At 26.7% G+C, this 24,897-nt stretch overlaps 1 protein-coding gene across 3 annotated transcripts; it reads right to left on the bottom strand.

Moving 5' to 3' along the window:
- Positions 1-1,733: 1,733 nt before the first annotated feature.
- LOC132923797 (uncharacterized) lies at positions 1,734-24,391 on the bottom strand. Of its 3 annotated transcripts, none has more exons than XR_009661259.1 (19): positions 23,811-24,391; positions 19,891-22,278; positions 19,701-19,760; positions 18,981-19,097; positions 18,774-18,902; positions 17,427-17,622; positions 17,264-17,361; positions 16,980-17,202; positions 12,394-12,636; positions 12,193-12,314; positions 11,837-12,006; positions 9,568-9,622; positions 9,438-9,500; positions 9,261-9,359; positions 8,965-9,185; positions 6,315-8,482; positions 6,113-6,257; positions 4,677-4,792; positions 1,734-3,667 (listed from the first exon to the last, which is right to left on the bottom strand). XR_009661259.1 is itself a non-coding variant. In XM_060987769.1 (18 exons), the coding sequence occupies exons 2-18, from the start codon at positions 22,254-22,256 to the stop codon at positions 3,627-3,629; spliced, it is 6,516 nt and encodes a 2,171-aa protein (XP_060843752.1). In that variant the 5' UTR covers positions 22,257-22,278; positions 23,811-24,391; the 3' UTR covers positions 1,734-3,626. The 3 variants fall into 3 exon arrangements, 1 of the variants encoding a protein (XP_060843752.1); XR_009661260.1 differs by having other exon boundaries at positions 6,119-6,257; XM_060987769.1 differs by lacking the exon at positions 4,677-4,792.
- Between the last annotated feature and the right edge of the window lie 506 nt (positions 24,392-24,897).

Raw genomic sequence — 24,897 nt, 5'->3', positions numbered from 1 at the left:
TTGTTAGTCTATCAAGCTGTCTTTCTTTGTTTATTATTCCTAATATGACATTTTCTAATTAATCCTAATTTTCCCTTCATACATGTTCTAGCTATTCTAGCTATTTACATCTTGTTTTGATGAGTATTAGTTTTCCCATAAAGAGAATGCAGTTATTCATTATGTATCTTTCGTATATTTTTAGGTTGTTATTATACATCAGCCCATACATGTATCTTAAAATTTTCTTTTCTCACATCGAATAAAAAAATTATGCTGTTTATAACTGTTATAAGAAATTCAAAGAAACAAGTTATATACATTTTAAAAATTATAATGATAAAAAAAAGTGTTGTCTCTGTTATATGCAATAAAAAAATTTTTTTCTGAAGAAAAGAGTGAATAGCTTTAAAATTAGCTGTGCCCCTGTGCCTATGCTGTCCACATATCAATGTATAGACAATGTCAACACACTAAGTTCTTATAAAGTCATTCAATATAAATCAATGTTTGGAATTTTTAAAAAGACTTTGTTTTTAAATGTTAAATATCATTATTTTTTTCATCTTTTTTTTTATTTATATATATATATAATATATATACAAAAATAAGATAGTGTACCAAACTATAAATGCTATTATTGAATTTTAGATTATTATACAATAGTTAATAGTTGTCAGCCATTTAATCTCCTCGACCCTATAATCCACATAATACAATTGAATATATGCCACTAATACTGACATATGTTTTGTTTTAAGCCAATTTTTTTACTTCTTGTTTAGCCAAAAATCTTTGACTTGTATTTATTTGGAAAGATATTATAATACAAACAGAAATACTTACAATTACTACACTTCTTATTTATTTTGGTTTTAACATTAAATAAATACTTACTATATTATTCTCTTAAAAGAACATAATATAATTATAGTAGTAGTATAATTTTATAATAAACATGTTTCAACTGATCAGATCTGTATGTTTAAAAACGACTGTACATAAAACAAAATTTTAAAAAATTTGAATGTTTTTGATGAAAAAAAATAAAATTGACAATGATTATTTTGTAAAATCAATGTGACTTAACTTGGGGCAGCTTTCAAGATTATCCCTAATTGCATATTAAGCCCAGCAGAAAATTTGAAAATAAATTAATCTTTTATTCTCTCAATAATTATTACCTTTAAAATGTAACATTATAAGTAATTATAAGTTTCATATAATTTTGTAGCAGAAAATTATAAATATTTTTTATTTCAAAGAAATGTTGTTTTTTTTCATACAATTGTTTTTTAGCGCTTTAAAGTTCAATACTTAAGAGGACTCCATACTGTTTTCATTTAGCAGAATACATTTTGTGATGTTAGTTTTAATATTAGAGTAACTTTACCTATTATCAAATTTAAATGTAAAAATATTATCTAGACAATGACTTATGCTTTTAATGATATTATTATTTTAAAGTGAGTTACAGCTATATGAAATATAACAACTTTAAAATGTTCATAACTCACTTTAAAATGATAATATCAATAAAAGCATATTTAATTTTCTAGAAGATATTCTTACCTTTAAATTTGATAATAGGCAAATTTATTCTTATATTAAAGCTAACATCACAAAATGTATTCTGTTAATCACTAATTTATTATGATGTACTTTATTAAGACAGAGACAACACATGAGGGTGTGGCATCTTTTTAATGCAAATAAATATAAAAGGTTACCATAATTTAGAAATAACTACCAAATCATAAAAATTACAATTTTTAATTTTGTTAGGTACAAGAATGTATATTATTTGATTAATAATAGTGTAGACATTTTTAAATCAGGTTTAAAAAACTATAATATAATAGGACAAAATAAATAATAGGGTAAAAAAATAATTCATTATTAAATAATGATAAATAAACAAACAATAAAAATCGATAAAAAAAAATTAACAAAATTTTAAACAATAATTTACATATTGAGTACCTAATATATATTTTTTATCATTTAATTGACTAAATAATACTAAAAAATTATAAACAAAATAGGTTTAAAATTATACAGTATCCAACATACCTATTAAAAATTAACTACAATATTATATATCCATAATAATTTTGTTTTCAATTTAACATTTAAAATCATAACCCCTAATTTATAGTTAATAATATCTTATACATAATTTTTACTATTAATATCAAACTTAAATGTATTTAGAAGTTTATAAAATTATTCTTAGTTTTCTCAGTGAATAATGTATTCATGTATAACTTAATTAGCATTTAAAATATGTTCATATTTAATCATAAAAAATACCCTATTGATCCATTAACTTTATTATAATGGTATAAAAAAGTTTAATATTAATTTTAGTTTTAGGGATTTTTAGTCTTTGTGATCTAAAACATTATTTCAAATAAATACTTGTGTTAAAAACCTATTTATGATTACCTTTAAATTAGTAAAAATTGTAATTAATACTTTGGGAAATTAAAAATTGATAAAAACTATTTCAAAATGTACGCTACTAACTACTGAAATATACCTATATTCAACTTCAAATCACTATTTTATATGAAACACATGTTATAATATATTTAATAAAATTTATCTAGAAAGATAAAATACAGTAATGGAGTCAACAGATTTTTATTTTTACAAATTATAAATTTATGGAATTGCAAATAATAATATACATAAAATAACTCCAAAATCCACATTAAAATAATAAATAATGATATCATAGTGTATTTTTAAGTAACTTAATTCTTTCAATTTAATTACATTTAGTAAATTAAACAAGTTTTTAAGTAATTTATTATGTATTGTATAATATAAATATTTTATTTAAGAAATATATAACAAAGTGACTAAAACAAAACAGGACACATGTTAACAAATTTTTTCTATTTCTTAGTACTACCATTTTTTGTATTTTTATTATCTACTTCATAATATTTGGCTGTGTCAATATAATAAAATAAATGTTGAATGAATAGATATTAGAATATGCAAATTATAGTTTAAAATGTATTTATATTTTTACAAAATAAAGATACATAAGATTTTTACTCTCACTTAACAAAAAAAATTCTGGTACACAATAATACAACTTAGAGAAAAAATGTATGCACAATTAGAACATATACAACAATAATTAAAAACTGAATCAAAAGCTTTGGAGTACAAAATGAATGATTATTGAGCTATGAGGTCAAAATTACAAAATAGATTATATTCATGTAAACACATATTTAGAAAAAGAATATACAGTTAAATAAATATTTGTACAAATAAACACATAGAATACACATAAACAAATATTAATATGAAAATATACATGTAGTTAGAGATCAGCGGGTTGTTTCATCAAACTTAAATCGTAATATATATATTTATATATTATGAAATAGAAACAGAAGCTTTTCCCATTTGTAAATATAATAAAAGGTACTCAATTAAAATGTATTTACAAAAAAAAAATAATACTTAATAAATTAAAAATAGCCTACTTGAGTTTTCACACGTGAATATCAATTTTTATATTGATAACATTATAAACATGATTGGTATCAATTAAGTTTTAAACATGTAAATATATAATTAACATATTTTTGTCTCAGCAGAGTCTGAAATTTTGCCAACATAATTTATTTCTCTTGATTATTCATAAATGGCAGTGTAAAATTGACTAAAAAAAAAGAAAAAATATTTATTAAAAAGATATTTAAAATTGATATTTGGTTCATGTAAAATGTATACTTAACTAACATAATATTTTAAAAAATACCAATAATATCAAACAAAATGGGAAAAATATTGGATATTTCATACTAGTTAATATTAAACTTAATTGTTAAAAAACTTTTTAAAATTTAAATTTACAAACATAGGTTAACATGTGTAAAAAATTAATAATTTAAAACAATTCATCCTTGGCTTTTCTTTAAATTTAAAAGTTTAACATTCAAATTTAATAGTTAACTACAAAAAAAAAATCATAAATAATTAATCTACCAAGAGTATATATAACAGTGGTTCCAATTTAGTGTGAAGCCACAGACCCCTACCTAAAACCTTAATTGGCATGGGGACTGCTTATATGTGAATACTTACTTTTCAATTTTGTTTAACAATGAAAATGATATAATATATTTATAATAAATTAATTGTCGACCTTTTTAACAATAATCGAGTTTCAATAGTGATAGTTCAAAATACCTGGAATTTCAAACCACTACAAATGTATTAATTCCACTAAAATATCACTTCAGTATAACATGAACCTGGCACTGTGTCTTTGTTCCGATTGCTTCACTCTGCCTCACCAGACCCACTCCACAAAAAAAAAAAATTATCTTCTTAGAAAAGGAGGTAGCAGGGTACCAGACAAACTTTACCCCTTCCCCAGTGAAAATACATTGATAAAAGACCTATAAGGTTGTTTCAATGGACCAATATAAAAAAAAAAATACACAACCCCTAACATCAACACGGACCACCATATGGAAACCACTGATACAGAATATAACTTTTAAGTTATACATTTATTATTAATAGTAAGTTATGTATAATAAATGTTTATCTTTTTAAAAATATCCAACTTTACTAATAAAAAAAGTTACTTTTTCTGTCTTAAAATCAAAAATCTAGAAACACACAATAAATGCTTTAAAAATATAAAAATGATTATAATTTACCTTGGAAAGTTTAAAAGTAAAATTTGTAAAAAAAAAAATGGGATATTTCTTATTTTAATAAATAGTATCCATAATGAACTTATATTTGGTTGAAAATGTTTGACAGGATCATTGATCTAAAAATTATTAAATATTAATTAATTATTTACAGTTATCTTATATACATGACACATTAAAAATTAAATTATTGCATTTTCCTATATATTTAATATTTAAGAAATTTAAAATAAATTACATAAATATTAATTTAACATACTCCATTCAGTTAAAAAATGCCCACTTTCGCGCTTACACACTGAGTTTCACCAGTCAAGCCCCTACTAGGCGAGATCAGGTGATTGGTTATAAGTTGTCAATCGCTGCTGTTACTCGTCACGATCGACAACCTTCGCTATATTTACATATGATAATAAAAACACCATATTTATATAATACGTCATATTATTGACTAGTGCACGGATACAATAATACTTTTATATTTATTATTGGATTCATTGAATTCATAAATAAATTTCAATACAGTGAAAAAGATGTATATAATATTTATACACAGTAAAATCCTGTTACAACAAACTCCAGGGGACCGAATTTTTTTTTTGTTATAACAGAAATTTTGCTGCAACGAAAATTCAAATAAACTCTTGCTTTTTGGCAGGGAACTTCTATGACTTTCGTTACAACAGGATTTTTCATTGTATTGGTATACGTTTTAACGGGAATTTACTGTAGTTCACTAAGTATACATCTTTTGCATGTCGGCAACAGCAACACGACTGCAGACATCAGCGATCCCCGTAATGAGTAATGACTGACATACGTGAACGCAATTAGTTTTTGGCGGTCAGGTGGGAATTATTCAACTGAACATAGAGTAATAACATAAAAAAATATTTTTCTTTTTAGATAATTCACAAAAATGACTCTTCGTGCAAAGATTTATTGAAAAATAAACAAAATAAATAACTATTACTATATTGAACAAATGAGGAATATCCAAAGTTTTTTTTTAGATGCTTTCAATAAATAATTATCTGTAAGTTAGGATCATTGTTTAAAATTTTTAGTATGACCACAGATACATAACATATTACTTAGACAGCCGATTTTTATTGAAAATTGTTACCAACAAAATGACCACAATTCGTTATTTAAAAGGTGAATGTTTATATAAGTATTGGTAAAAATCTTTTTAGATAACAAGTAGTAGCCGTTTTATTGGAAACATTATTTTAGCTATATTATTTCAGCCATCTAGAATGTTTAGATATTTGTGAGTACAACTCACTATGTATGTGATATTTATATATTTTTCTTTTGAGAAAATCATTTGAATAAAAAGATTAATAGTTAATAACATAAAATTATCATGAATACCTATAATATCTACATATTACATAATTAATAATTCATTAATAAATTATAATATATTAATATACCAGTACTTTTTCTTCTGTACAATTTTCCATACTTCAGCATATATTTTTTAATATACTGTTCGACTTTCTGTTTAACGCTATCACTAATCCTTAAATCTTCTACCTTCTTAACTTGAAGTTCTTTGAATAAAATATTTGAATTGAGCTGTAAATATCAACCAAATTAAAATTTAAACATTAAAAATATAACCACAAATATTACCTTTTTAGCTAAATATTTGAAATCATCATCATTTTTTATACGCCCTTGTTTGCAACTCTTTTTCACATACAAGTCTAGTACTTTGACAATAACTGTAGCCATAGCATGATAAAAGTCAATAACATACTTGATTTCTCTTTGATTATCTGGTACAAGGTCAAGAACCTCATCAGGTAAAGACATCATACTTTCTGGCAGTTTAAATTTACGTTTTGTTTCAATTGTTTTAAATTGAGTACGTTGTATATAATCCCTCACAATAGGATCGTCAACAAGGGTTCCTCGTACCATAGATTTATTTTGGCTAATAGAATTTTTGAAATTCTTCACAATCGGATCAATTAGCTCACTATTAGCTTCTACTGAAGGTAAAACATCTGTGGAATCTATACTTATACTTGAAGCTAAAAATTTAGCATTTTGCTCCAATTCAGTTATTAAAATGTTGTCTACTTTGTTGAATGGCGAACACTTCATTAGAGGTTTTTGTCTAATTTCATTTGCATTTGTATTTAACGACGTAATATTTATGATTAATGGATCAGATATATTAGGTTCTTCATTTAATTCATTTATATTTACTTTTAATAGATCAATATCTGATATTATATGACTTGATGTACTAGGTACCAATCTAAAATCATTTACTTTTGAATTGAGTTGTGCAGTACTTAATGTTTTATGTTCTTGCATTTGGATGGTAACCGTAGTATTAATACGGGGAGGGTTGCTTTTATTAGTAACAGGGAGCATTGGTATTTTGAAAACTGCATTATCATCAGTTTTATTTATTATTGCAGCTTGATTTTTGGATTTATTTTTTAATGATGAATCAATAATTTTTCTATTTTTTGCATTATGCAATGGTGGTAAAGGCATTTTTCTTTTTAATTGTTTTTTAACTTGAGTTATTTCTACACTGTTAGATGATAAAACAATATTTTCTTTTAATAATGATCCTAAACTAAAAGGTTCTAGGACCTTTTTTTCATCATATTTCATAACTATTTTTTGTTTGAATACATTTATGGTATCTTTACCATCTCCCCTATTTAATTTAGCACACAAAATATTTTGTACTGATGGAATTAATTTGCAGTGAATATCTAATTCATTTAAAGGGTCATAAGTAATTATCTTGGTATTTAATGGGAATTGGAGAATAAAATTTCTGGGCATGGCTGAATTATGTTTTATTAAACCATTTAAAATTTTTAATGCTAATCTATTTTTTGTATTTGCTTTAAACGATTGCTTACCGAACACTTTATTTAAGTTAAGTGCTTCAGGAACAGTACTTAGTTGTTCATTATGTAATATTAAAGCTATTGAAGTTGTATCAGTTATTTCAGTCTTTTGGTCTTCTTTAATTCTAAATATATCATTTTTACTTTTCTGAGAATTTGATTTTACTTTATTATTTATTTCAATTATTTTGGATGGTTGTTTTCGATAACCATTACTAATTACTTTTATACGTTTGATTAAGTTGGGCAAAACATATTGATTTTGATTGTTTTCAGGTGTCATGTTTGTTGATTTCACGAGATTTTTATTGAAAAATGATTGAAGTATTTTGATTGGAGACTGATCGAGGTAATTTAGCTTAGCAGATTTGCTCATATTCAATATTCTTTTATCAATTAGTTGTTGCACATTTTTTTCACATTGTTTAAATAATTTTTTACGCGTATCATAATCTAGTGGCTGTACTACTTTGTAGTTTTTAACAAAATCTGTATTTTCATCATTAATATTTAATTGAGTTTTTTGATTTGTTGATTTGTTGGCCGTTATGTCTATTGGTAAGAAAGCCAATTGTTCTTGAATACTTGGATGTTGAGCATCATACATCACATTTTCCGGTTGCATTACACACCAATTAGTATCATTAGATAATAAACATAGACTAGTTGCATTAGACGTATTTGAAATAAAGTCATTTGGTAAACATGGAGGTACTGTTTTTAGCATAGAATGCAGAGTAGATCCATTACAAAGATCAGCAATTGTTGGAGGCGGTAAATTCCATGTTTGATTTGTGGTAATAATTTCTTCAATAGGGTAATATATAGTTGGTTCAGTTTCAAAAAGTCTATTATTTTGTGTATTTTTAGAATTAATTTTTTCAGAAGAATCAGTAGAAACATCATAAACTGTTGAGCTGGCTGTAAAAATCAATTTAATTTAAAATTAAAATATTTATAAAATAATACTAATTTAATTATAAATGAAACACATATTATTACATAATTTTTATAATAAAGAAACGAAAAAAAAAAAACAAAATTGTATATCCATTATATCACTCAAAATAAAAACATCAATTGCTTAATAATCCAGAAAAACTAACAAATGACAAGGAAAAAGAAATATATGAAAAACATTTTTTTTTTTTTTTTTTTTAATTAAAAATAAATAATCATAAATAATTGATATTTTTACCAAATAATTTTACTTAATTTTACCTTTATCCTATTTATATACTTGAATATAAAGTAATGTTTTAGGCAGAAATTAGTTTAATCTGCCGCATTACAAATAGAAAAATTGGATAAATAGAAACCGTTCTACTATACAGTAGGTTTAAATAATATACTAGTAAATACTTTTGTATACATTTTAAATCAAATAAGTGTTCGATACTTACTTTCAGCGATGCCGCTCCATTTCATATTTTTAGTAGGTGTACTGTTCTCAATGGTTGGAATATCAATGTGCATAATTCTTGATTTAAATGTAGATGTTGAGCTTTGTTTTGGATTTAAAATTGAATTGCTTGAATAATTTACCACAGAAGAACTAATATCCTTATTTGTTTTAAAAGGAAGAGCCCAGTGTTTTTTATTCCATTCGAAAACAGATTTGTTTCTATTTATTTAAGTTAATATACGTATTAATAATAATATTTATACAAATTTTAAATACTGAAATAATTATTCTTACCTGTCTCGATTGTTTAACTGATTGTGATGATTAATTATTTTATTTAATGTATCCATGGAATTGGTCTGACCATGTCCAGTACTCTGACTTTGCATAGAACTAAAATCAATTTATACATTTAATACAACATAAAAAGTGTTTTAAAAAGCAACATTAAACAAATTAATTATAAAATACCTTATTTTAGAAGGTTGACTAGATTCAACAGTAGAATTTTCAATATGACATGGAACAGAATTTCTAAAACAAATGTTAATAAAATTAATAGAAAAATTTAAAAAAAAATAATTGTTATTGAAAATCTTACGGTTTAGGTTGCAAAAAATGTATTGGTGGTTGGCTAATATCATCAGCAATGTTCACTAAAATCAACAAAATTATATAACAATCTCTTTATACTCCATTCAAGTTAAAAAGATAACTTGGTAGCCATCTTGTGTGAATGGGCATGGCTTAATAACATAGCAGGGGCATACAAATGGTTAACTTAGAGGGGTGAAAAATAGGTATTATCTGACCACCACCAGATAAAAACTTGCTGCTGCTGAGTTATCTTATTTAGTTGAATAGAATATATACCAGGGATGGTAAACCTTTCTATAACTGCATGTCAAATGAAAAAAATTGATTGCATTTTATTTCCCCAGCATGTCAACTAATTTGATGACCTTTTTTATCTTGTTATACTTAAATATTTCTACAGATGATCAATTTTGGTAGTTGCACGTCTCATTAAAAGAATGTGTGTGTGTCACAGGTTTGCTATTTCTGGTATAACTCTATACTTAAATTATAATATTGTTAATACTACAAGTGTTTCTTAAACTTATTTTCCTCACAGTAAATAATTATCAGCTATTAAAATTGCAGTATACTTAGGAACATTAGTAACAAAATTTAAACTTTTCAATTAAAAAGTACTTATAAATTTGAGAAAAACAATAGCTAAAAGTAAATAATACAGTTTTATTTTTTCAAAATAAAGAATAGACAAAAGTGAAACTTAACTATGTACCTTACGTGTGAAACATTTATTAAAAATGCGCAAATAATCCTTAAAAGATATTTTGTACATGTTCTTTCCTACATAGTTATATTTTGAAAATGCCTAAAATTATTGTAATTCTTATTGATTACCTTCAATATTACATTGTCCCATATCACAATTTTAGGGAAACCATGTGTTAGATATTTTTTTAAGTATATTTTGTGTTAAAGTTAATTTATCTGAATATTCTACCCATATTGCTAAAACTGACATGTTATTAAAATCAGATAATATAAATCATATCAAACAATGACAATAAAAAATAATCATAGTAATAATAACTTTTTTTTTTACTATTAAATTAAATTATTGTAAAATTAGATTCCAATGCTATAAGATAGTAAAATATAATTTAAATATTAAAGCTATCATTAGTAATGTGTGCAATAATTTTTATAAAAATTAATTTAGTATTGAATAGTAAATTGTGAAACAACTATTTAACCTCTAAAATAACAAAAATTATATTAATTATAAAACTACATAGTTGTATCAATTATTTTTTATACAAGATAAAGTTTGGAGTGGGGAATGTAGGAATGTATTGATTTTTGACTTTAGCCCCTCTTTGAAAAGGAAAATTCATCTAGTTGGTACTTTGGGAGGTCAAAAAAAAATTTTTAGTAGTTTTCAAATGCGTCAGGAAAAACTGAAAAAAATAACGAAAAAACGGGAATTTTTACGCATAATCAGTTTTTGACAAAATTGATTTTTTTATTTTGCTGTGACTCAAAAACGAATTATTCTAAATACTTGAAATTTTCACTAAATGTTTATATTAGCGTTATCTATTTACGATTAAATTTTCAAAATATTTTGACCTTTCTAAAGCTGTTTATAGACAATTTAAATTTTCGATTTTTCTAAGTTTTTTTTTTTAAAATGACTAAAAAAATATTGAAAAAAAAATATCTTTAAAATAAAATACAAGGTTTATTATAAGTTGTACTTCTCGTAGTAAAAATAAATCAAAAATCCTTAGTCAAAATTTTTGTTTATAAGCATTTAAAGTTCAAATGTTTACAAAATATATCCAAATCGTCAAAATTTGCAAGGAATTTTGAAGTTGAAAATTCATAAAATGTTTGTGATACCTAAGGTTATAAAACCCAATACAAGGTTATCCATAAGTTTTCCTTCAAGTAACTAAGAAAAAGTTCTAGCGTTAAGATAGAAAAAAATTTATTAGCGAAAGAAATTAATTTTTTTATGAAATCTATTAAAATAACGATATATTACAATTTAAATATAGCCTATAGGTAATAATATAATATACTAATTATCCTAGACTGACAAATAATCTTCGTTTAGAATCATTTTTTGTAAACAATGATACCTGTCATTGCATTAAAATTTAACGCATCCATTATAGTGACCTACTCTCCATCTCTACTATACAGAAGAGCGATATTCACTTGCCCACATTTTTTTTTATATGTAAGAGTAGTTATATAGAATATTGAGTCATGATTAACTAAGTTAGTTAATCATGTATAGAGTATTATAACATAATGTTTATATGGTATACCTTCTTTGGGACGATCTAATTTTGGAATTTTAAAAACAATTTTCAGAACTATCCATTTTTTCCACAACACTCTAGCTGCTTGAACTAATGCTGATGTATTGTTTACATCTGGTAATAATTTATCAACTTCATCCTCGTGTTCCTTAATTTGTGATATCGGATAATTTAAACTAAAAATAAAAAAATATATAAATAAATAAGATATATGAACTCAATCAAAAAGTTAGTCTCTTAAGTATTTAACAAGGGCTAATAATATCCAAACAATATTTAAAAATAAATATTATTTACTTATATAATGCAAATACTTTTTTAGAATGATTATAGCCATTACATATAATATGAATTATAATTACTTTTCAATAGCTTCTTTTATATTTAATGGAATATTAGCCCATTGAGCAACAATATCTAAAACTTTTGATTTAGTTATTGTATTTCTGTTAGAAATTGGAAGATCTGAAAGTGTTTGAACAATCTGAAATAAAAAACAATAAAATTTTTGGAATATTTAATTTTATCCTTCATTATTGTTTATTGTTTATAAAACTATTTACTTCTAATTTTAAGTTTTCGTTGTTATTTGAAGTCATCCAGCTATGTATTATATTTAACCCGTTAAAATTCATAAATAACCTTTTACAGTTTAAATCATTATCTCGAATAAATTTCAAAATATGTGATCTACTCATTGAATCTGTGATATGAACCATTAACTTATTTAAATTTAATGTTGAACTCTCCATGTCAGAACGGTTTTTATTTCTTAATTTACTGATATCTGTTAACTGTTTGTCAAGCTATAAAAAATAAAAATTTAATCAATTTTCACAATATTAATATAAATCATCAAAATATATAAACTTTACTGGAGCGCACACTTTTAATCAAAACACGAGCTGACACGTGCAATCGATTCCCCCCCTACTGCAGGGTAAACCAAATACTGAAATGCCGCACACCAGCTGCTGTGTGCCTACTAACTGCATATAATTCCTCATCGTTTATATTTTAATCCACATGTTTTTTGTCTACTATAATGTCTATAGGTACCTAATTTAAATTGTTAGTAATTTAGGATATTTTAATAATTTATTCTTTGTTGTACATTACTATTTCAATTACAATTCATCAAACTATTGTGATATTTGTGAACGAAAATGGTTATTTTGTGTTCTTCATATGGTTGCACAAATAGATGACAAAAAGGATGTAGAATACAATTCTATCAGTATTGTATAAAATATGAATAACATTTTTGCTAATAACGAACAACCATAACATAAATTATAAATAACATTCAATAAAAACCATATTATTAAAGATTTCCTCTAAATAGACCAAACAAATATTTTAAAGAAATGGGTTCATGCAATGGAACATAAAAAACTTTACACCCACTAAATACAGTTATTTATGTAGTGATCACTTTAATCTTAGTGACTATCAAATTCGACCAGAAACAGATACAAAATTACTATTAAAGTATGTTGTTCCATCAATATTTAAAGGTTTTTTCCAAGTCATCAAAAAAAAAAAAAAATGTGTCGTCGCTAGTTGGTCAAAAACAATGAATTAGTAATTAGCAGGGCTCAGATTTTATAACATTTGCTAATTATTATAGGATACAGATAAAAATAGCACAGTGAGCTATACATTTATTTTATGCACCAGGGACTACCAATATGAAATTTTATAATGCTATTTTTTACTAATTTTCATAATATAACTTATACTAATAAAAATTTTCAAATTTGGTAAAACATTCAATCATACAGTGTAACTCAGGTAAAATTATTTAATTAATAAATAATAATTTATTTTATTTTATTCTTTTTTCCAGACAATTTTTAATAGTCACCATGCTTATTTCAAGTAATTTTAGTAATTGAAAAATGTAAACAAACATTAATTTTTAATTAATTATAAATATACTTATTAATTCATAAATAATCTTTAGTTAATTAATATAGGTTTTTTTTAATTATGAACAGAATACATTTTTATTTTTGCTATTTTTCATGTTTTTAGGGCATATTATAGGGCATATTTCCTTTATTTTTAATGCTATAAAATCCAAGCCCTGGTAATTTAGTATAATTTATTGTTTAATAAAAAAAATTGTTAAGTATTATTACATTTTGAACAAATTAATTTACTTAATTAAACATTTGTAAATTTAGATATATTTTACTATTCTTTTATGAAACACTTAATATAAAAATACTTATATCCAAAGAAATTAATTACTTTATATTTACGAAAAATAATTAATAATTTGCGTATTTTATTATATTTTATGTTTTTTTATATCGTATATGGTATACGGTATACCTATCTATTTTAGCTCATTATTATTTATACTCATTATAAATATAGTAAACAACTATACAGAAAACAGTTTTTGATAATACTATGTTTAAATACTGATTTAACACGTTGGTATAGTCCCCGCCCAGAGCCCGCGTCACCACGTTAAAAATACGTACGGTCGACTATTGGTCATATATCAAGCAACCATGGTTAGGTTAAAAAAGGACGGTTAAAAAATCTGTTATCAGTGATTAAGCGTAATCAGAGTTTAATCGGAGACGGTACAACTGGCCCTAAGGCTGTTGAAAGCGAACCATTTTTGAACGGTTTTATTTAGGCAACATTCGATATCCATCGTGAGTTATGTGTAACTGTGTGTGTTGTGACTGATTATTAGTGTGTGTGAGTTCCCCGAACGCTTTATGTAATTAATGATAAACAACGGCTAAGATTCTTGGAAATCAATAACGCACATACGCGCAGTCACACGTCACTAAATTTTGCGATAAAAAAGTTTTTACATGAAAATCCCAAAAAGAGGAAGAAAAATTCACCCAGTACAATAGTTCGATTTTAATTTTTAAATCATATTTGAATTCCTTATTCTCTTTTCTAGGTTATGTAGGAAATGGATTTTCGATTTTTTTGTATTGTTTAATTAGTATAGCAATAAATGAATTATATCTCCATAAAATTTTTTTTTCAAAATTCACTTTACTTTAGTGTTACTTAAAAAAAAAAATTTTAAATCCATTTCCTACATAACCTAGAAAAGAGAATAGGAAATTGAAATATGTTTTCAAAATTAATATAGGACTTTTGTTACTGAGTAAATTTTTCTTCCGCTTATTGGTCTAAATGCACGAAAAACGACAAAAAAACTACCCGCTTTCAACGCCTGTTCCATCTTCAGATAAAGTGACCATGATGCTTGAGGAATAATTTGGTGGGTTACTATTGGCTTTATTTATGCATTAACGCAAAGCTTAGACAACTAAAAATAGGTAAACACTACAAAACTACAAATGAAAGAATTTGATAAAATACTTTATTTTTATTCTCCTAGAGCTTATAAATATGTTTTTTTTGTTTCTTCATCATTCTACTATCCAAAGTTAGATAAACAGTAAGCACTATGAAATGTAAACCTGGGTTTTTGGAGGGAGTTTTCATATTTTTAAAACAAGAAGTTTACTACTTGGTTATAAGATTGTTTTCTAGTTTATGATTCTATGTCCATAAAAAACCAATTGATTTAGAAATTGTGTAAGAGTAAATATGCTGGAAATGTAGAAATTGGCTTTGGAGAAAATTCAGAGCTAGCTACTGAGATTTTAGTGATTATGATTGTTAATTTGTCAAAACAGTTAAAATGTTCAGTAGGTTTTTCAATATAAATAAGATTGACGACAGTAGTACACTACCTAAGTACTTTGTTATCAACTGCAATTATAAAGTTGCATGAAATAAGTATAAAGGTGTGGAATGTAACTTATTGTGCATCTGCTAATGTACAATGTTTTAGAAAATTGGCTACAATTTTGACATTAACTCCTTGAACACAAAATTTACTGTTCAGAATTCTTTAGAAGTTTATGCTACATTTGATGCTTGTCATATGCTTTAGCAGATAAACGCTTATTTTAATCAGATAATGATGATAAAAAGTGGTCTTATATATGCTCATTAAATACATTTCAAAATGATTTAGGATTAAAATTTGCTAACAAACTAACAGCCCAACATAAAAATTACAGGAATTCAATGATGAAAGTTAAGTTGGCGGCACAAATATTAAGTAATGGAGTGACTGATGCAATATAATACTTGTGTCAAAAAGGTGAAGATTCTTTTCAAAATAGTGAAGAAACAGTGTAGAATACCTTTTTCTAAAGGATATAAAAGACCCATCCATCCTGGAAAATACAATAAAATCTGTATTCAGTAACAATACCAACTATTTAAAAACTCTATAATTTAATGGAATTCCATTAATATTAAATGGTAGAAAAATGTTTGTTATAGGGTTCATTTTAACCATGACGAATATTTTGGAAATTGTTTATAAGGTCCTTGGTAAGTCCTCTAAAATATATTCTAACTTACAAAATATCTCTCTAGATTATCTTGAACTCTTTTTTTGTTGTATTCATTCAAGAAGAGGTATCATCTAGGACGATCGAACAGATCATAGCTATGTAAAAGGTACAAATTTTACATTTTTTGTAAATCGAGAAAAATTGAAAATTGTTTTATTAGCTGTATCAAATATTATTCATAAGCTTAAAAAATTTTTTGAAGGTGTTGTTATAAATAAAAAATTGCATAAAAATTTGAAACAAAACATTAGGATATGTGCAATAACCAAATATAATACCATAATACATTAAATAAAGTACTCCATTATTTTTTCCCAATTCACACCCCATTAATGTCGATATTGGTGCCCCAAGTCATGGATATAGTATATTCACTGCACTTAGTCAAGGTTTTGTAAACATAAGAATGCGCTATTATGCCAAAGAAATAAATGCTACACAAGTTTTTAAAAATAAATCATCATTAAGGCAAAAATTAACAAAACTAATTTTATTTAACAATGTTTAGGTAAACTATAATACTGCTCCTCATTGAGTGTACAAATTATAACAAACTATTAATTATTATTATTATTTTGTATATATTTATACTAGATTTTAGTATATCATGTAAATGTATGTAATAGTATATGTTATTAATATTTTTAAAATAAATTAATTTTGTTTTTCAATATAGTATGTTATACCAGTATAGTTTATATATCTCAATGTTACAGATATATGATTCTAACCTGTCGTAAACGTTTTTTATCTTTGTTAGTGATTTTGTTTATTGGTTTTTTTTTCTTTTCCAGACATGTATCTGATTTAACCACTAACGTGTCATCTACATTTTCATCACTTTCATCGGAACTGCTTTCATCAGAACTGCTTTGATCACCGGTTCTCGACTTTTTGCTTATAAATCCTCGACATTTTGATGTGCCACAATAACACTTTTGCTGAGCAGCATCTCTAGATAATAATAAAAATAATAGTTTACATAAATTAAAGATAATAAAATAATAAGCAATACCCAAATATTTCAAAACTGTAGTCAAAAGTGATTTCTTCTCCTTTTTGTATAAATTGTTTGCTAAAAAATCCCATTCGCGATTCACCTAACACATTCCACTGGAATTATATTTTAAAAATTAATTTTTTTCTGTATGTATGTAATTATAATGGTATGAGTATACTTTTTCTGCAACACAGTTTGGTTCACAACTGTGGTTTATAAATCTTGTAATATTTCCTTTTCGTGTAGCATCGATTATTTCATCATGTTTCAATTGCACCATATAATTGTTAAACATATACACTTTTAGTTTCATTCTTTTTATCATTTCATTTTGATCAATAACTTCTCCCATATATTCATCAACAAATGTTCCACTAAACAAAATATTAACTATAATTAATATTATATAATACCAATTTATAATTAATAATCAAACTACATTTTCTTTTAAAAGAAATTTAAAAAAAAAATGTAACTTAGAATAAAACACAGGTGAACATTTTATAAATAATTTTTAATTAGAACTTAATTTTCTATTTAATTAATAATAATAGGTACAGTTGAATATTGAGCAGTATTTAAATCAAAGTATCTATACATAATAGTATGCTCTATTAAGAAAAAGAATATACCAAGAAAAGGAGGTAAAAACTACGCTACACCTCCATTATCACCGACCAATGTAAATATATAAAATTCAAATTTATATTTATTAACACGTTAACTGCCATATGACCGCCAGCGGTCATACAATAGGTTTTAGTTATGCGCTAAGCATATTGTTCAATGTCTTTCAAATTTATATATACTATATATTTGAAAAAAAATTAAAAATAAAACAAAATGTGTTATATTCAAAAAAATTGTAATGATTTCCACTACACCATGCCCTTATTTTAGTGAATTATTGTAGCACCATTGATAAGTTAATAATATAAAACCAAATTAATTTATGGTCGCTGGCGGTCATGTGACGTGGTAATAATCATTAACTTTGGGTGTCGGCGGACATAAAAGTACAAAATTTGAACATTGCAATATGACCGCCGGCTGTCATATGGCGGTTATTGTGTTAAGAGAAAGTCATACTTGAATGTGATATCACTGTCTACATAATACTTAATATACCAAATTTTATATCCAGAAGAATGGACTCTATTATAATTATTCTTAATATTAGAGTGAATCAACTTATTAGTAAAATATTATACTATATCTCTTGTGGGCTTATGTTTTGAATATTTTTATTTTAAAGGAAGTTATGAGCATTTTAAAATTGTAATTTTTTAGTTATCTACATGGTGCTCTGAAAAATATTTTAACTTTTAAATTTGATAATCAGTCATTTCACTCTAAATAACAGTAAAATAGAATCTTTTCAATGTAAAATTTAATATGTTATGCGATAGTAATATGAAGATAATATATGCAGGTATTGTATGTAATCTTAACATAATAAAATATTTATTAAATATATTTATTGTTTGCATTTAAATTGAAGCTTAAGCAATTTATAATTTATTACCTAGGTATATCTTCAAGTGCAAAAACACCATAACCTTTATCTGCAGTTTTGACAATTTTGGTACGTTTGAATTGTTTATTTTGAAATTGCTTGTTTGTACAAAGTGACTTTAATACACAAGCTTTACCACTTTAAAAATAAAATTATTTTTTTTAAATTAAAATATTAATTATTTCATTACTTAAAAATAGTCTCAACTTGAATTACCATTCAATATTCAATAAACGATTTAAACATTCTGTAGCACATCCAGGTTTTTTTTCAATCCAGTCTTTTCTAGTATATTTACAATGGCATTTATAAGTATCAGAATTGATAATTCTCCTATAAAACAAAAATGATTAGTCTTATTATTAACTATACTGAGAAACAATGATAATTCAGAACCTTCTTGAAGTAAATATAAAAAGCAATTCCAAAACTAGTTAATAGGATCCCACACTCGCATGTGTTGTCTCTCTTACAAACATATAACATAGCAAATTGTCGTTCAATGGGATCAATTTCATGTGTGTAGCTTAAATATCGGAGTGAAATGATCTATTATCAAACTTAAAGATGAGAACATTATCTGTATTCTATTCTCGCTTTTTACAGTATTTTAATTATTAAGCAAATTGTAAGTATATAAAATATTTATATTTAAAAATACTCATAATTTACTTGAAAATTAAAATATCGTAAAAACTGAAGATAGAACACAGATAATGTTCTCACTTTTAAGTTAGATCATTTCACTCTAATATTTAAGCTAAACACATAAAATTGATCCCACGATTAAACAAAAATTTGCCATGTTATACGTTTGTAAGACAGAGACAACACATACGAGTGTGTGGCATCCTCTTAATAATAATCCTGCACAATATGTTAATATACAACCAAATTCCAATTACTATTAGAATTTTTTATTAATATTTTAATTACCTTGGTTTTAGTCTCCGTAACTCTTGTGCTTCTGCTGGTGTATACTCACTCATTTTTTTCCTAAAATAATATTTAATTCTTAATATTGAAATATATATTGATGGAATATTTAAAATTAATTTAAAATTATGGATACTAAATAAAATATTATATGGCCATTAATGTTTAAAAAAATATGTAAAATTCTTACCTATGAGGCCTGAACAAATTATTAGTTATTAAAATGAAGTTCAATTTTTTTAATTTTTTATCCAACTCTGAATCAATTGCTCTAGCTTCTGCTAAATTTCTTTCATTTTCTTTTCGAATTTCATCAGCCAATAATAAAGAGTCAGTTTTTGAATTTTCAGACGATAATAAATATTCTTCCTCCAACATATCACTATTTTTCATTTTGGTATTTAATCGCTTAGATCGTCTTATCTTGCCTTCAGTTTCCTCTGGATCACTTTCAGTGTTTATCAAATCACTTAAATTTGAGGGCGTTTGGAAAAATGGTGGATCATTAGTAGAACCCAAAATATTTAAATTTTCTAAACTTCGAGACATATGGCTAGTTTTTTCTTTTGGTTTATATTGGTCTTTTGGCATACTATTGGAACGGTAATGGTGGTCACATCTAACAGCTGGAATTTCATTTATTAAACTCATATCTGATTCTGAATCCGTATCCGAATTTGAATCTAAACCTGGTATCACTTCATAACCTTCTTCTGAATTATATTCTTGTTGATAAACTAGAAATCTCCAGATAACTGTATCTAAAAACAAGCAGTTTGGAAAACTTCTGCTACGTTTCAATTTTGATCTAAATTTTTTAACCAGTTCATCTCGTATGATTCGTTCAACCTGTATATTTGGTCCACCTTCTAAGTAAGAAAGACTTTTCCAAGATCTCAGTAACATGATATCTTCATTAACAACTTTTGATTTTTTTGAGGAATTGTACACAAAATTATAAGAAAGAGAATTTCTCCGACTTGGTATTTTAATTCCTTCACTTACACTGTTCGATCTAACCCGTTTAGGTACTGGATTCCAATCAACATTTTTAAGTTCACAGAACACATCTTGTTTACTTTTAACTGAAAATTCATCAATGTTAACTGTTCTTGTATCACATATTTCTAGAAAATTACCACATGTAGTGTTTTCTTGTACATTTAAATTATCACATCCTTCTATAAAATGAACACTTGTAGTATTTTCTTGTTCATTTAAATTATCACATTCATCTAAAAAATGAGTACATTTTGTGTTTTCATGTGCATTAGAATCATCACATCCTTCTAAAAAATTAACACAATATGTAGTTTTTTCTTGTGTATTTAACCCATTAACATTTTTTAAAATCATACTTTCCGTTTTTTCTTGTAAATATGATCTATCACAACTTCCCAAAGTAATCAATGATGTGCTTTCTGGTTTATCAATTCGTGATAAACTTATACACTTCAATTCAACACCATCGTCTGGAAATATTAGAATTGATGTGTTTTCACTTACTTCCGATTCATCTGAACTTGAAGAATTAACATTTATTTCTGGTGTATCTAAACTTAAAGACTTTTCATTATTTATAGAATTTATTGCTTCACTAGTATACAAATCTGTTGGCTGTATTAGATCTAATTTAGGCAATTCTGAATCGTTTGGGTCTTCATTTTCAAATTGATCACTTTTTCTTATCAATTTTGTTCGCTTCTTTACAGCAGTGGAACTTCGCGTTTTTCTTTTTTTTACTGCAATAGAATTTGATACACTTGGTGGCATTTGAATAGTGGTTGATGTGATTCCATTTTTTTTTGGCCTGCCGCGGCCTCTCTTAATAACTTTTGGTTCATTAGTAGTTTTAGGTTCTATATCAGCAATTGAATTAGTTATGATTGGTTGTTGAGTAACAATATTTGAATTGATTGATGTGTTATCTTTAATATTATTACTAGACTTCTTAGGTCGACCCCTTTTTCTTTTTACTTGTACTAAATTATCATCAAATTTATGTACAACAACACGACAATTGTTTTCAAAATCTATAATAGGACCACTTTTTTTATTGGTTTTTCTAGTGTCAATTGTATTAGGAAATTCATTAATTTGATTAATAACACCATTTGTGGGTGAAACAGCCATTGTAAATACCTCATTTAGTTTTTCATACTTAGATAAATTATTTACAGGTTCAGTATTATTAGTTTGAAGGGATGCAGAATTTTCTAATGCTAATTCCATTTGACTTGTACGAGTCCATTGTGATTTAACTTTTACTGGTTTGTTATAATCATCAATTTTTGGAACAAAATTAATCAAATTAACAGTAGAAAAATTGTGTAATTTATAAGTTGAATTAATGTTTTTATCAGGTATGTGAGTTGTAGTTAAATATTCTTTAAGTCTTTGTTTTCTAGTTGGTAGATTTGATTTTAAATCAATATTAGAATGATTTTCATCTACTAATTCTAAACCAGAAGATAAATTTCTTTTATTTGATGGTTTTTCGACTTGTTTGTTAAATTGTCTCATTAAACTATTATTTTCTGTGCAAGATTCATCCATATTAGCTCATATTTAAATCGTCCTAAAACATATAACAATAAATTACTTAGGTAATCCTTAAACATGTAATAATTTGATAAATCAACAATTAGTTTTTTTTATCCTTAGCAGCAATGACAAACACAAGTTACCGAAAAAATGATAATTAAATAATTGTTACTATATAGTGTTGACAACGACTGGAAAGGATAGGAAATGTTATATAATATGCACACTAAAAATCTATAATGGGGCTATAGCCCCAACCATCTCACCCATCTCCTCCTTCAAAAAAAAGGAAAAATTGATAAATCTATGTTTATAAACAGAACTATTTTTATAACATTGACAATGAGCTGACAATATCAAATGTTAACAATTATTAAAAATCTAAGTACTTCCGGGTTGTCTCAACTACCTTAGGTGTACAACTGGGTTATCTTGACTACCGAAATATTTCCAAGATTATCTTAGGTGCATAACCAAGTTATCTTAACTACTGAAATATTTAAATAAAAACTTATAGATATTCATATTATATTGTTATCATTTAATTACAATTAAGCTATTATAGAGGTATTAGGGTATTAGGTAGTAAAAAATCAAGTAAAAATAATTTATAATTCATACACTTAGCAACACTTTGTGTTCTTGAAAAAGTTAGACAGCTTCCTTATCTGATGACAAAAAAATTAAAATAATTCATGTTCACAAAAAAAATATTTGTTATATAAGCACTATTTAATGGTATAGCAAAAAATTACTATGGACAAACAGCACCTAATAAACGACTATCGGAATAAATACAGATATAAATGATTAATGATCTAATGGCAAGAATTAAAAATTAAATTGATGTTACAAATTACAAGGTGGGAATGTAAAATTATAAATAGTTTCACAATTTTATTATTTGTTACCAGATTCCCTATACGAGGTTAGTACGAGGTAGTTGATATAACCAGGATGATTATACAAGGTAGTCTTGGAAATATTTGGGTAGTCAAGATGAACCGGAAGTGCCAAAATCTTGTCTGTTAAGTAGACTATTATAGATATTAGAAAATATTTGGTACGTAAAAGGCTATTCTACAAATGGTAACTGACTACAGATTTGCACAACAATGACAAACTAATAGAAACTACGGGAGGACCAAATAATGGCAATTTGTAAGGGAATATATGTTGCAACAGCACAGTATCTGCGTACACCCAACAATAACGTCATACACCCTATAGGTAAATCGTAAAACAGGTAGATGATGACAAAGACAAGAACGACATCGAGGAGTACGCAGTAGGTTTAATGAGTAGACAACAACATTAGTCATTACCATAGACACCTCAAAACGGTCTCGCCTTTGACAAACGCCGTGCATCACATGACATCGGTAACCATTTATTGGCCAACTAGCAAAGCTGACGGCAAGCACAGACTACACAACAGTTAGTAGAACAGATCGGTAAACAAAATAATGACACGATCGTCGATGTGCCACAAGTGCGACAGCTACTGGGTAACCGCAAGTAGTGAGATCCACACACCTACACCTTAATCGCACAGTTAATAATCACCTGAATTCCGATGGGTCCGGAGAATGACGCACCGCCGCCGGTGCACCGGTCGTAAGTCACGATCATCGCGGTGGGCGCACGAATGTCACGTTGGGACGCCGCGATCTAAGAGCCACCGACCCGCCGTGAAGCGCGTGATCGAGGAATCGCCGACTGTCGTGTAAAGTGCGCGGTCGGGGATCGGGTGATCACGGGGAGACACTACGCAACGGTGGTGGTGCCGGCGGTGTCCGGGGCAGTCGAGTTGTTGGGACCGGATAAACCAAACAACAACAACAACGACGACGCACCGACAGGAAGAGACGCGGGACAGTGGCGGACTGAGAAGGGACGACGTTATATTTTGCGCGTTACACCGTGTTGGCGCCGCGGAAGCGAAACGACCGAGTGTGTGCGTACGCTAACGGAGTGATAACACTCGGACGCCGACGGTACAACGGGCAATGGTTAATGCAATCGCAACGATGCCTGAATGGTAGATGCGTACGGCGGTAGTGAGGAAATGGACCGATCGTGGCGCTGGCGTGCGCGGCGAGCATGCGCGCTGTAAGCGCATCATCATAATACACGACTGCTGCAACAACTGTACCGAGGTATGTCGTATCGACGTATCGTCTACATAGGGCCCGCGGCCGTAGTGCCGTACCGCCGCCGCCGCCGCCGCCTTGGTAACCAAACAACTACGATATAATATTATAATGTTCTAGATTTTCGAGGAACAAATAAATCGGTGTGTATCGACGCGCATCGGTTCGTTATCGAACGTCACTAATAATTCTTATTCCAACTTTAACACGTTCACGTCCGCGTACATTTCAGAAGTCGGGGCGCACTACCAGCCGCGTAAATATTGATAATATTGCACTCGTGAACAGACCAGGCAAATTGTAAGCATAAAAATGCCGGGAAATCGAAACCAGCTGTTTATTGTTGTTGTTCTAAATGTTCTATTAGTTATACCGATTACTGAACGATCATACTAAGTAAAATGATCGATCACAACCAGCCAGATATTTTAAATGACGAACAAAAGTAATTGTCCTGTGACGACTACGCGTCGTCATCGGAGTTGAACGTGAATTTATTG

The sequence above is a fragment of the Rhopalosiphum padi genome, chromosome 3 (assembly GCF_020882245.1).
Source record: "Rhopalosiphum padi isolate XX-2018 chromosome 3, ASM2088224v1, whole genome shotgun sequence".
Classification (NCBI taxonomy): Eukaryota; Metazoa; Arthropoda; class Insecta; order Hemiptera; family Aphididae; genus Rhopalosiphum; species Rhopalosiphum padi.
This window is presented reverse-complemented; position numbering and strand designations above follow the sequence as displayed.

What these genes read in the sequence shown, in the direction of transcription:
- LOC132923797 (XM_060987769.1), bottom strand. Translation starts at nt 22,256, where the DNA reads ATGGATGAATCTTGCACAGAAAATAATAGTTTAATGAGACAATTTAAC. An exon ending in ATAAAAGAAGCTATTGAAAA is followed by an intron (nt 12,007 to 12,192) that starts GTAATTATAATT and finishes TTTTATTTTTAG; the next exon opens with TTTAAATTATCCGATATCAC. An exon ending in AGTCAACCTTCTAAAATAAG is followed by an intron (nt 9,360 to 9,437) that starts GTATTTTATAAT and finishes AATTGATTTTAG; the next exon opens with TTCTATGCAAAGTCAGAGTA.